Source organism: Chaetodon auriga, chromosome 17 (assembly GCF_051107435.1).
Source record: "Chaetodon auriga isolate fChaAug3 chromosome 17, fChaAug3.hap1, whole genome shotgun sequence".
Classification (NCBI taxonomy): Eukaryota; Metazoa; Chordata; class Actinopteri; order Chaetodontiformes; family Chaetodontidae; genus Chaetodon; species Chaetodon auriga.
Genome location: NC_135090.1, coordinates 7,852,585 through 7,865,061, shown reverse-complemented (window position 1 = coordinate 7,865,061; position 12,477 = coordinate 7,852,585). Strand labels below are relative to the sequence as shown.

Here is a 12,477-nt window from a genome sequence, read left to right as displayed (position 1 = left end):
ACACATTACTGGAAAACCCATATACAGCATTTTATTGCTTGGTTCAGGCTCAGGAAATCATAATTATTTCTGTGTAATGTTGAATATTCATGATTAAATAAGGACCAATCAAGCTTGGAAAAAAAGGAAGCTTTAGGTATTATAAAGAGTGTGAAAACATGGTGGTTTGATCCATAGTTAATTGACTGGTCTGGCAACATAAGCAGGCAAATCCACATCAGATTTTGTGTTTTTAAACTCTGATTTGTGCACAGATGTATGCAACACCACCTCTTTTCCAGCATTTGTGCAGATTTTGAGATATCCTTCTCTATAATTCTTGCCCTTATCGCATATGAAAGAGAAGTAAACTGAATTTCATTTGTGGTGTTCACAGTAAAGACGTAAGTGTTCCTGTTAGTAATCACTGTGAACACTCATCAACTTCATTTAACCAGAGAAAAACTCCCTCAAAACTGTATTCTGTGGTAACAATTAGGCTGTTTTTGGAAAGAAACTATTCTCTTGAATTTTTCAAATGACAGTTTTTTTTTTTTTAATGCTGAGAGCTGCTCAATTTTCCAATTTCTAATACAATGGAGGTCCATTGTATTATAGTCAAGGCAGAAAAGTGAGAGAGGACATCTCATTTTGGACAAAAAAAACATTTCTCTCATTGCTTGATACCACAAGAGTGAAGTGGTAAAATAAAAATAAGTAAGGATGGGTTAGACGTGGAGAGTCAGACAGAGACATAGAAATTGTGTGTATGTATGTGTGTTTGCAGCTCAGTGTGCAAAAGCTCGATGTAATGAGCATCTGGACTGAAAGGCAATCCTCTCCCTTACCGTGTGCAAGTGTGTGTGTGTGTGTGTGTGTGTGTGTGTGTGTGTGTGTGTGTGTGTGTGCGTTAGCGTGTCGGTCGGAGGTCAACACCATCCAGTGGGTAGCAGCTGTCACTTTTCCTCTCCAGTTTCCCACATTACATGAAGTGAATCTGTGGCGGCCCAGACATCACAGACACACTGATGGGTGTGTCTCAGACTAGGTGTTCATTGATCAGTCTGGAAGGTCAGAGTCAGGTGGAGTCGGGGCGTTTGGAGGAATGACGAGAGGGGTGACCCGGGGAGAGGTGGGGGGGCTGACCCTTGTTGTCTCATCTCTCCACCTGTGTCCCATCCATCTACTCCTCTCTCCAGCTCCATCCCTTACTTGCGTCTTAATTCCTCCCTCAGTGCAATAAATCATCCCTTTACACACAAAGAGCAATTATCTGTTATGTAAATACTAATATTCCTAATGAAAGATGAATGCATTTGTATATTCATTAAGTAAACAAAGTAAGCCTGTGTATATTTACATTCCTGTCTTGTGTGCTGCTTTTCTTCTCTACTCTGAATGCCGTGGGGAGTGCTCAACTATTTCTGATCATCTGTTTCAAATCAATGTGTAAATCTAATCAGTACACATACATTCATTTGAATACATTTTGCTCTAACATATCATTATGAAGTAAATATTGATTGCACAAAGTAATGGCTGTAGAACAATGACACCATCAGCATTTCGATTGGTTCCTTATAAGCCACCACTGGGTGTGATCATCCAGGAAAATGGAGGCTGGCTGGCGATCCAGTCCCTGCTCTCATGTCTCTACTATAGATTAATCAATTAACTCACAGTTTTTCTCCTCATGTTTTCTTCTGCTCCACTGCCGACACCAACCTGTTGTGACACCAAAAGTTAGCGGGGCACATGCGCGCACACACACACGCAGGTTTATTCAAGAAAAAACCTGCCTTTCTTTGTTCATTTCCTTCTAAATTTGCACTGGTTTGCTCTCTCTTTACATAATTGGTGTGATTATTTTTATCATCTGCAGTCGTCTGTGTGATAAAGTCATATCCTGCACTTTGCTGCTGCTACGACAGCCCCATGGGGATCATCACAGCCTCATTTCATCTAATCTCATCTAATGATTAGAAGCGACCACATTATATTAAAATGAAACACAAAGCTGCAGGGGCAGCGCGGATGGAAAACATTAAATCTTGTATGCGAGTGCTATAATCTTTGATTTTGGGAGAACCCATAACACTTTAACTTTTCGCTGCCATACTGAGCTGCCGCACCGTTAATTCTCCTAACATGTTTTGGTGTATAAGTGAAAAGCAGTAAAGAGAGTCGAGAGCGGTGACCGCGGCACAAACAGGACACCAAGGTCATGAGTGATGAAGTGAAGTTTTATCATAACTGCTGTCTATTAAAGGAATAGTTCACAATTTAGGAAAATACACTATTTCTTGCCAAGAATTAAGAGGTGATCTGTGAATTTCAAGGCTTATCAAATGGCAAAACGCTGCACAGCAGTTTACAGACCCACAGGAGTAGTATGATACCAATCAAAGTGCTGGTGACCAGATTATTTTTTTTTTATCTTCAGACAGCGCCAGAGTAGCTATTTACAGCATTTATGCTAAGATAAGCTAAGATAACTGGCTTCTGGCTGTCATATTTACTATACCAGCGCGAGAGTGGTGTCAATCCTCCCAACTAACTCTCAACAAAAGAGTAATGAGCATGTTTCCCCACAATGTTGAACTATCCAGGGTTGTTGAGGTTTGCATTATTTATGTTGTTACTTTAAGTTGTTGCAAGCCAGCAGTATAATGTTAAATATTAATATGTATCGTGCAGATCAACACCATCAGCCTCTCCATTCTGAGAGCAGATACCACTTAATTGGTACCTCATGAGTGATAATGTTTCACTAATCCTAAGAGACTACGTCTTCTGTATCTGCGCTGTGTGTATGGGTGTTTTTTAGCGAAAAAAAAATATCAAGGAAGATAGATCAGAGGTTCAGCACACATCACAAGTACCCCTCCTATTTCCACACAAACAAGGCTCACTAATCCGTAGGGGAATTACTGTAAATTAGCTATTTCCCTCAGAGACCCACCACAACACTTCCATGGAGTAAGAATCAGCATGAAAACATTTTCCAGAATCATATTTACATTTCAATATCCATGAAATATTGCCTTTAAACAGGAAAGTGCAAATTTTGTACATATAGTTTATTAAAAGAGTGGGGGAAGGGTGGCTAAACTCACATAATCTACTTATTTTATCCAAAAAAGACATTTCTTTTCTGTTCTTTTTAAGGAGCTGGTCCTTGCACCCGTTCACTTTTGATGATTAATTCAAAGCAGGGAGGCAGATTAAGCATCTCAAAGTATGTAACAAGGCAGAAGACAGAGAGGGATGAGATAAAAGCGGCAAGAGAAAGAGGGATCAGGAGCAGGACAAGATGAGAGAGAGAAAGTGATACAGACAGGGAAATTGAAAGATTGCCGCTTCTGTTTCTCCAGTCTGTTAGTTCTGTGTCTTTGTAGACTCTCTCCTGGGAAACAGAGATTATAACCCTCCAAAGTCTCCCCGTTTCATGTAGGGTCAAGAGCTTTTTGATCAGGGGTGACTGAGGATAAAAGCGCAAGAGGAGGGCTGGGGTGGGGGGAACAAAAGTAGGCAAGAGTAAAACTGAGGAGAGAAGAATACAGGATGAGTGGCAGGAGATGGGGTTTGAGGGTATGAGGTGTGGGGGTGGGGTGGATGTCTGAAGTTTGATGGGAAGATGAGCTGGACAGACAAGGATTTCACGCTGTCTGCTTCGCCGTCGAGCTGGAGAGGGAACTTCAGAGGAGCAGTTGTGTAGGAAGGATGTTTCTCAATCGTCATCCTGAAGAGCGAGTGTGCCAAAGTTTGTTGCAGCATAGTTTCATGCCTCGAAAAAAGGAAAGACTGAGATGGTTTCGTATGGCAAGAAACACAAGTGTCAGCAGTTGTTGGAGCGCGTCTGCGTGTGTGCGTGTGCAGCTGTCGAGGAGACACACAAATGACATGGCAGACACAGAGCGTTGCTTGCATATTGACTCTCTCAGAGGGAGGGCTCTACATCATAAGTTTGATATTGATTACAGAGACTATGAGATGCATGGACCTCATTAGACACTGCAGCCATATGTCTACATGAAACCACTGCTACCCTCTCACATACGCACACACGTACACACACACACACACACACACATAGAAAGTTGTACTCCTATCTTTGTGAGGACCCTCATTGACTCATTCACTAGCCCCTTACTTTAACCCTGACCATTACAAGTAACTGCCTGAACCTGAGCCTAACCCTCACCCTGACCCAAACCTAGACCTAATTCTAGCCTAAACATTAAAACCTGGTCTCAGCCTTCAAAGGATTTGAGGATGTGAGGACTGTCCAAAATGTCCTTTCTTTCCAAAAATGTCCCCACTCTAACTTGGGTTCTCACTATGTAGTGTTTCCATCATTTTTGGGGACATTAAACAGACTTACATTCATTTTCTGGAGACTAACCCTAAGCCAATTCTTCACCCGATAATTTAATAATCTAAATTGTGGGGACTTGCATTTTGTCCATACAGAAGGCGAGTCTCCACAATGTGACTGTGTAAACAGATTTATGTCCGAACATCTTGAGTAATACAAGTAATACATGGTCACACAGACATCAGTAAGTGCTGATTGTGGAGGACACCCTCCTTATTAATACATTTATATGTAGCCTGATGAATGCACACAGGTGCTCATGCATTTGCACAAATGTGTTTACACTCACACACACATACACATGGTGTTATTATGTTTGCGTAAAGATTGCAAAAGCAAAACGGCGTCATCTTACGAAATCAGTGTCATACTGGCTCTCATAACAGCCCCTCTGCAGCGCATCATGGGTGATTTGAGTGTGCTGCACCTTTAAACGGCAGGCGTGGCTCTGCTACTACGACCCGCCTTTTTATGCATAATAGCCAACTCTCCTTCCCCCGGATCATATAGTGCAGTTGTCGGCAAAGAAAAGTGACCACAGCCAAAGCCTGTCCAGACCTCTGAGCGGCGGGACGGCGACCAAACGGACTCATTTACCTCCGCGACTGTTTACAACCTGAAAAAGACACCAAGCGGATCAGCGCGAAAGCGCACATCTGAGCCAGATTCTCCGTAAGGAATCACTGTGGCCGCTGCCTTTTGGACACATTGCGCACGGCGGATCCATGAAGACGCAGGCAGCTTTTTCACTCTCAACACCAGGTAAAACTCTCTTTAGTCTGTCCCTCTCACGAGGATGTCAACACACACACAGGCGCAGGGACAGACTCTTCAGGTCAGAAATGAAGTTGTGTGTTCGCAGCTTTCCGGCGCGCCTGCGGCTTAATTAACTGATCGGCGCTCTTTCAGTCGCAGCTGAATTCTTTGAGCTTGATAAGGAGTTGAACAGAGGAGGAGTCAGATAAACTACTTTACGCACGACTCCCCAGCCTGACCGGGTTCGTTGGCAGGCAGAACGGGTACCTGTCTATCCAATTAATGAATTTCAGCCTAATTTCATCTCTCTTTTCTGCCGAGCAGTCAGCAGAAAATCGACCCCCCTACCCTCCTCTCTGCCTCTCTGTCACAGTATACTACTAAAACAGTGTTATGTAATGAAACACTGTTGCGAAACTTGAACTTCTCAGCAGCAACAAAGCGTAGCCTAGTTTAACTTTAACTTTGCGACATTTAACTTAAGCATAGTATTTATGCCTGGAAAAGTCCTCCTAGCTGTGGGCTGGTTCAGCCTGTGGATGGTACCCCACTGATTACCCTTACAAGGTCTCTGTTGCAGGCCTAGTCTTAATTGGCACATCATGTTCTCACACAGGTGCTTAGTTTAGCTGTCACACCTCGCTGGATGTTTTTCTCTGAACGGTCGGACAATGTTTAGCTCTAACAAACCATATAATTAAACCAGTATGATGCATCCAGAATAGCTGCATTATGCACGGCCACAAAAATCAACCCATTCCCCCCAGAGGGCAACATGTCTAGGGACAGGGCTGTGATTATTTTGATGAGAATGAGGCTCAGTTCTCATACAACTGTTGGCTCTATCTCTGTTCAGACAGAGGGAACAGGGAGTGATTCACCCCACTGCCTGCAGCCCCCATGCCGGGCATTAGCTCCACCGCACCTCGTTATGAAAACTGGGACATGGACCACCTCGACCATTACCAACATTATTTCTACGACGACCACCACGACCCGGATGAGGATTTCTTCAAGTCCACGGCACCCAGCGAGGACATATGGAAGAAATTCGAGCTGGTACCGACCCCGCCCATGTCCCCTGTCCGGGCGGTGGAGGGGTCGGCCAGGGTCGGGCTGCTCTATCCATCTCTGGGGGACAAGCTGGAGTGGGTCTCTCAGTTCTTAGGGCAGGAGGAGGAGCAGCAGCAGCAACAACAACAACAGCAGCAACAGCAGCAGCAGCAGGACCTGCCCTGCAAGCTGACCACGGCCAGTGACTCCTTCGGGAACCTAAGCTCCATCATCATCCAGGACTGCATGTGGAGCGGCTTCTCGGCCGGGCAGCAGCTGGACAGAGTTGTAGGGGAGCGCTGCGCCTCCTGTCCCGGGACGGGAGCCGCTTCCAAAGTCGCAGCTGGCTCCGCCGTTACGTCCCCGGGAAGAGCGCAGAGTGCCCCCACCGACGCGTCAGCCCTCAGCGGACTGGCGGCGGACTGTGTGGACCCGGCTGCAGTGCTCACTTTCCCTTTAACCGGTGGATGCAAGAAACAGGTGTCCTCTGCATCAGAGTCTCACACCGACTCATCAGGTCAGTAACAGACGGAATATGAAACATATTGGACTTTTCTATCGAGAGAAACATTTTACTGTAACAGCTCTTCTTTGACTCACTTTGAGCTGAAGTGAGCTTTATGATTCTGTCTATATCCTGTACGTATTTGCATGCTATACTGATACTCTATCGGTGGTTTAGTGACCATTATCACTCATTATCACAGTTTTCTCATAGTATTTAAATAATATTCCTTTTATTTCTAAAAAAAAAAAAAAAAGTCATCTACTTTATTGTTTCTCATTTGGCTGTCCGCATGAATTTTATTCAAGCAGTTTTAAAAGGGCTGGACTGGAGGTTTATCTGACCTGAAATGTCATGTTCCCTTCACCCATTTAGTTAATATTTTGCTTTGATTAGCCATTATCTGGCTGTAAGGGCTGGCATGGCACATGACTGCATTGCGTTACCTTGGTGCATGCAACACATGCTTCAAGCCCAAAGAGCGACACGCCCATTGAAACATCTGCTGCTTGGCCGGGCTCCAGCAGACCAGCTGCTACCTCTCCCTGCTCCTCCAGTCTGACTTATGATAACAATATCCTCTCTGCACTCCCGGCTCGGCTTTGACGTGAATTCAATAAGAGTTCTCATTATTATTGGAACTTTATGTAACAAGGAGGGAAGGAAACGAGACCCTCTTTTTAGTTATTTTGTCTCGCCAAAATTTCCCCTGCTCGAGACCTCCTCTTTCCATTTCCAACCCATATGATTGAGATTGGTATGTAGGCTGCCATGTGATGTTGAGCTTGGACCATGCATAATGGTGTGTGGAATGTCACAAAGGGAACTTGTTGCTGCATTCCTCCGCTCAACAGGCTGCAGCTCCAATTGTGTCAGTGGGTGGATTTGGTCCGAGCCAGCCTGGGCTGTGAATAGAGCGGGATTAGCCATTTAGGAGGTCGGCTAGACCTGCAGAATTCTTTGACATGAGTGTGAGGCAGTGTTACACACCATTTCAGGGGCTAATATGTGCTCAAAGAGGAGGAGAATGAGCAATCATAGGAAATGAGTGTAAGCTTAAGCTCCAGTAAAGAGCCATCATAGGGCTACTTGAGGGAATTCATTCTGTATGCCTTGTAATATGAGATGTCATCTTTTGTCATATAAATGCTGTTGTAAATAATAGGCGGGCGCCACTCCCTCTTCCCCCAGCATCTCTTTATGTGTTATTCAAGTAGAGATTACTACTTTCTGAGCAGTCAAATACACAGAGGTGCAATTACTTTAAAAGTGTGTTTCAATTTACAAGAGCATTGCAAATCTCTCAAGAGTCTAGTCAGTTGGCGGAAATCAAGTCGCTAAGACCTTTCCTCATGTTTAATACCTTGCTTCCACTCTAGTAAATAGAGCAGCAAATTGTTTTAAACGTGTGCAGCGTTGAATATCAGTCGACTCGTTTTAGCAAGCTGAAGAGAAAATTTGCTTCTTCACCTAAGCTGTCTGTGCCTCTCATCCTCACTGGGTCCACATGAAGTGAGCCAATTTCCACTCAGGGAGCTGACCTAATGCAGTGAATCATCACTCAGAGTGTGTGTGTGTGTGTGTGTTCTGGAGTGTATGTGACATCATGTAGATTTCATGAGGTCGTGTGCATTAACTTTTCACAGAAGCATTTAATTGGTTTAAAGAGGCAGGTGAGTGTTTCCAGTGAGGTGGCTCCTATATGTGACTCATCTTTCCAGCTTTAGCTGTCACCTGACCTGCATCCCTCACCAGGTATTCTGTATAATCAAACACACAGTTTAATACCTTCCCTCTTGTCCTTTCAGATGATGAAGATGAGAAAGATGAGGATGAAGAGGAGATTGACGTGGTGACAGTGGAGCACAAGCAGCAACGCAAACCTCGTCGACTAGTCAACACTCGTAAACCCGTGACCATAACGGTGCGGGCCGACCCCCTCGACCCCGGCATGAAGCGTTTCCACATCTCCATCCACCAACAGCAGCACAACTATGCTGCGCCCTCGCCGGACACACTCCCCCCGCCGGTCGAGCCGCCTCGGAAGAGGGTCCGGCAGGAGGCCTCCACCCAGATCGCCCAGCCGCACCAGAACTCTCATTACCACCAGCCCCGGCCTGGCCACGCCCCCCTGAACTTAGACAGCAGGAAGTCTCATGTGACCGTGGCTGGAGTCAGGTCAGAGTCCCCTAACCTCAGCGCCTCCTCTCCTACCTCCTCTGCATCACCTTCATCTCCTCCCTCCTCCTCTTCCTCCTCAAGTTCCCATCCCCAAAGCTCGCCCTCAAAGGCCCACTTCCTCTCCCACCTGTCCAGCCCCCAGTCCTCGGACTGCGAGGACACAGACAAACGCAAGGCGCACAACTTCCTGGAGCGCAAGCGAAGGAACGACCTGCGCTCGCGGTTCCTGTCGCTGCGGGACGAGATCCCGGGCCTGGCGGACTGCCCCAAGACGCCGAAGGTGGCGATCCTGACGCGAGCGACGGAGTACCTGCAGCAGCTGCACACCAGCGAGAGGCAGAAAGCTCAGGAGAGGAAGCAGCTGAAAGCCAGGCAGCTGCAGCTGCTGCAGAGGCTGGCACACCTGAAACGATCCTGAGCGACGGGGTCGGTCGTCACCACACATGTACACTCACAGAACTGAATGGGACTACATGAAGGAGAGAAGACACTAATGTTCACTTTGAATTGGTCACGTTGGAATAGTGCGGGTGGGTTTTTTATTTTTGTGGTTTGCACATTAGCTTCTGAGTGATTGACAAGGCCGTAAGCCGGTCAGGACAGCCAGCGAGGGACTGATCTTATGGGACATCGAACAGGCAGATTAATATGTCCATGGTTACTCAATATAGGTTTGTCAAACTGTTATATTCCCCCCTGCTAAAAACTTCTGCTTGCTACAGGGCGGCTTGTTGTGAATGCAGCAGCTTCTAGTTGAAAAGCTGCTACAGCTGTGCTGTTTAACTGCTGCATGGTCTGGTCAGACATCTCCTTGATTATGATAAGGCTTGGTGTGCTTGCACAGCAGTGATGTCTCCTCTTTCTATCGGTCTGAAGGGTTTCTCTGTAGAGCCCCCGCAGCCCCCTGCTCCTCAGCTCTTGGCATACAACTTGTACATTTTGTTATCAAGTTGTGTCTTCTTTTCCATTTTTTTTTCTTTTTTCCCATTCCTCATACCATCTAACCTCTTCCTTCTTTCTTTTTGCTCTTTTCTTCATGCTTTTTCCTTGTCTAGCTTTACGCTTGATGCCAGTGATGGGAATGCAGGGGGCTGTAGTGGGACTGCACTGAGCCATGCAACAATAACAACTGGAAGGATACAATATGTACTGCTCCTCCTGGAATAGCTCAGGTTAAGTCCTAACATCTGTGCCTGCAGGTTTCCATTCATAACTTCAGCGTTTTCGTCTTGCATCATAAATGTTTGGACAGCAGCGCCACTCCCACAGTAATGGCCTGTTTTGTAGCATCATTCGGAGAACTCAATATGAATTCAAATAAATGAGAAAATATGTTGCCATGCAGGCAGATTGATCCAATTTTTAATCAAAATCTGCAAAAAAGAAAAAAAAAAAAAAAAAACCCACCATGAGGATCTTTGCTAAGATGCCTCTCTATCTTTATTATTGTTGTGCCATGGAGAGCAGCCAAAAGGTGAATGGTGGCTTCAACCAAAAGAAACTCTTACAGAATGGCTTAAATTGAATCCGTATGTTTAAGCAACATGAAAAATACCAAGTTTTGCTTGGAGATGAAGTCCACTGAGTTCCAGCTGTACTTTTTTCATCTTGCTGTCTGATACATTTGTTATTTTATTTTATTTTGCATTTGATGTTATGCCTATAGAAGCCTTTCAATGTATGTAGACTATCCTGTTGGATGTTATGTATATAGTATCCTTACTGTACAGTCCCTTCCAAACCAAAACCAGAGCTGTCTACTATACTCATCCTAGTTTTTGTTCGGCCCCGCGTCGTAAACTGAGGGCCAAGCTTGCCGGCTTTTCAAAGATAACTCAAAGCTTCTATTTTTGTTAATAAAAATGATTATGAAAAAGAGTCAAAATAAAACACTTACTGAACATTGATCACACTAGCCACTTTGTCAACACTTTTTTTTTTTTTTTTTTTTTGCAATGCCTACTTGTTTTCTTTACTGTTCATTGATTTTTCTGTCTCTGGGGTTTCTTCGTACAAGTCAGAGTTGACAAAAGTTTTATACTATATTTTCCTACCGAGCTGTGTTTCAGTGTGAGCTAATGACTGTTTTTGTTGTTGTAGCTGGCAGGGCTTTACTGGTGGTTATGTGCTGAAAATTGGCATGTATGCTCTGCTTTCTCTCTGTGGAGTGGAAAGCACCTGAATGCTCCTGTATTCAATCCAATCACTCAAGCTGTAGCACTCTCTTAAATCTGGTGCGGGTGGTGGTGTTGGTGGGGGCGGGGGGGTTGGACTTAAGAGGATCTACCGATTAAACTTTAGTGACCTTAATGTTGCTTTTTTTTTTTTTTTTTTTTTTTTTTTTTTTTTTTGCAATCCTGGTGCTCCCTATTGTCCCATAAGCCATGCAACAGAGAACACTGTAGCCCTGGAACTAGTACTGTAAAATGACTCGAACATGGCGAGTAGCATGCCCTGCTCTTACCAGCACTCAGGAAACTCCCAAGTAGTCTGTAAGCTCTTGTTATAGGGTCATGGGCTGTTTTTTGAGGAAAACACCCCCTTGCTGTGATATGCTGTATATATACCATAATGCCAAACCCACACAGACGACGTAGTTGGTTGAACAAATACTTCAGGATCTCATTCATGTTTCCCTTTTCCCCCTCTTTTAAACTAGCGCTAATATTTTATATGCTAATTAATTCAGCACAAGCCACCATTAGCTCTGATTTTGTCGTTGTTTTTTTTTTCTCCAGGGTGCACCCACAGCAGTGGTTTGCCTCTTTTTTTTTTTCTTTTTTTTTTCTTTTTTTTTTTTTCTTTTTTTGGGATTTGTATTGGTCACTGGTCTCTGCTGTTGGCACAGTCATGGTAGCAGTGGATGTTGCTTACTTACTTTGGGAGTTCAACTATGGTGATTTTGGAGCCTTGTCTCAGCACTTTGTTTTTTCTCTGTACCTCATAAGCCTCTATGTATGAAGAGTAAGTCAGAAAAATAATAAATTCATGGTTTGACATCATAAACGGCCTGTTTACCCTGTCTGACTGTCTCTACCCTGTCCACACACACACACACGAATAATGATAATGTAATCAGTATTTTGCTGGATATAGATACAATACAATGTTATTTATACATACATTTGTTTTCCATTATAACCACCTGTGTGAGTGCACACACGTCCTCCCCACCTCACCCCCCACCCCATCCACCATTTGTTCTGAGCAGTCTCCAAGGTAACCCATCCTGGCATTTTTATCCATGGCAACAAGCATCCTAGGTCGCTGCTGCAGAGCACCAACAGTTTCCATCGAAACAACACTAACTCTTCCTCAGTCCTCCCTGTAAAGGCGTTTCATGAACACTGTCAACAATCTGACCTGTTCACAAATACAGCAACAAGCTGAGAGCTGTATGACTGGTCTGTCTTATCTGAACTGGCCTTAATGACATATAACTCTTCAGGTGTCGTTCACTGCGTTTAGTTTACACCAGCAAGACTGAGATGTGACAATAATTACATTTATTTAGTCTCCGAGGAGGAGAGACCCTCCATCTATCAGTGTTGCCACAGTAACGGCTGCCTGTTGCCTGGAAACAGAGCCCACCTCTCCTCTCTCCGCCCACTGCGCATGCGCACGA

General features: G+C 44.7%; 1 protein-coding gene across 1 annotated transcript; it reads left to right on the top strand.

The window, feature by feature from the left end:
• Window positions 1-4,861: 4,861 nt before the first annotated feature.
• Window positions 4,862-10,229, top strand: myclb (MYCL proto-oncogene, bHLH transcription factor b). Its single transcript, XM_076754379.1, has 3 exons — window positions 4,862-5,119; window positions 5,970-6,683; window positions 8,480-10,229. The coding sequence occupies exons 2-3, from the start codon at window positions 6,014-6,016 to the stop codon at window positions 9,268-9,270; spliced, it is 1,461 nt and encodes a 486-aa protein (XP_076610494.1). The 5' UTR covers window positions 4,862-5,119; window positions 5,970-6,013; the 3' UTR covers window positions 9,271-10,229.
• Window positions 10,230-12,477: the final 2,248 nt, after the last annotated feature.

What these genes read in the sequence shown, in the direction of transcription:
- myclb (XM_076754379.1), top strand. Translation starts at nt 6,014, where the DNA reads ATGCCGGGCATTAGCTCCACCGCACCTCGTTATGAAAACTGGGACATG. An exon ending in GTCTCACACCGACTCATCAG is followed by an intron (nt 6,684 to 8,479) that starts GTCAGTAACAGA and finishes TTGTCCTTTCAG; the next exon opens with ATGATGAAGATGAGAAAGAT.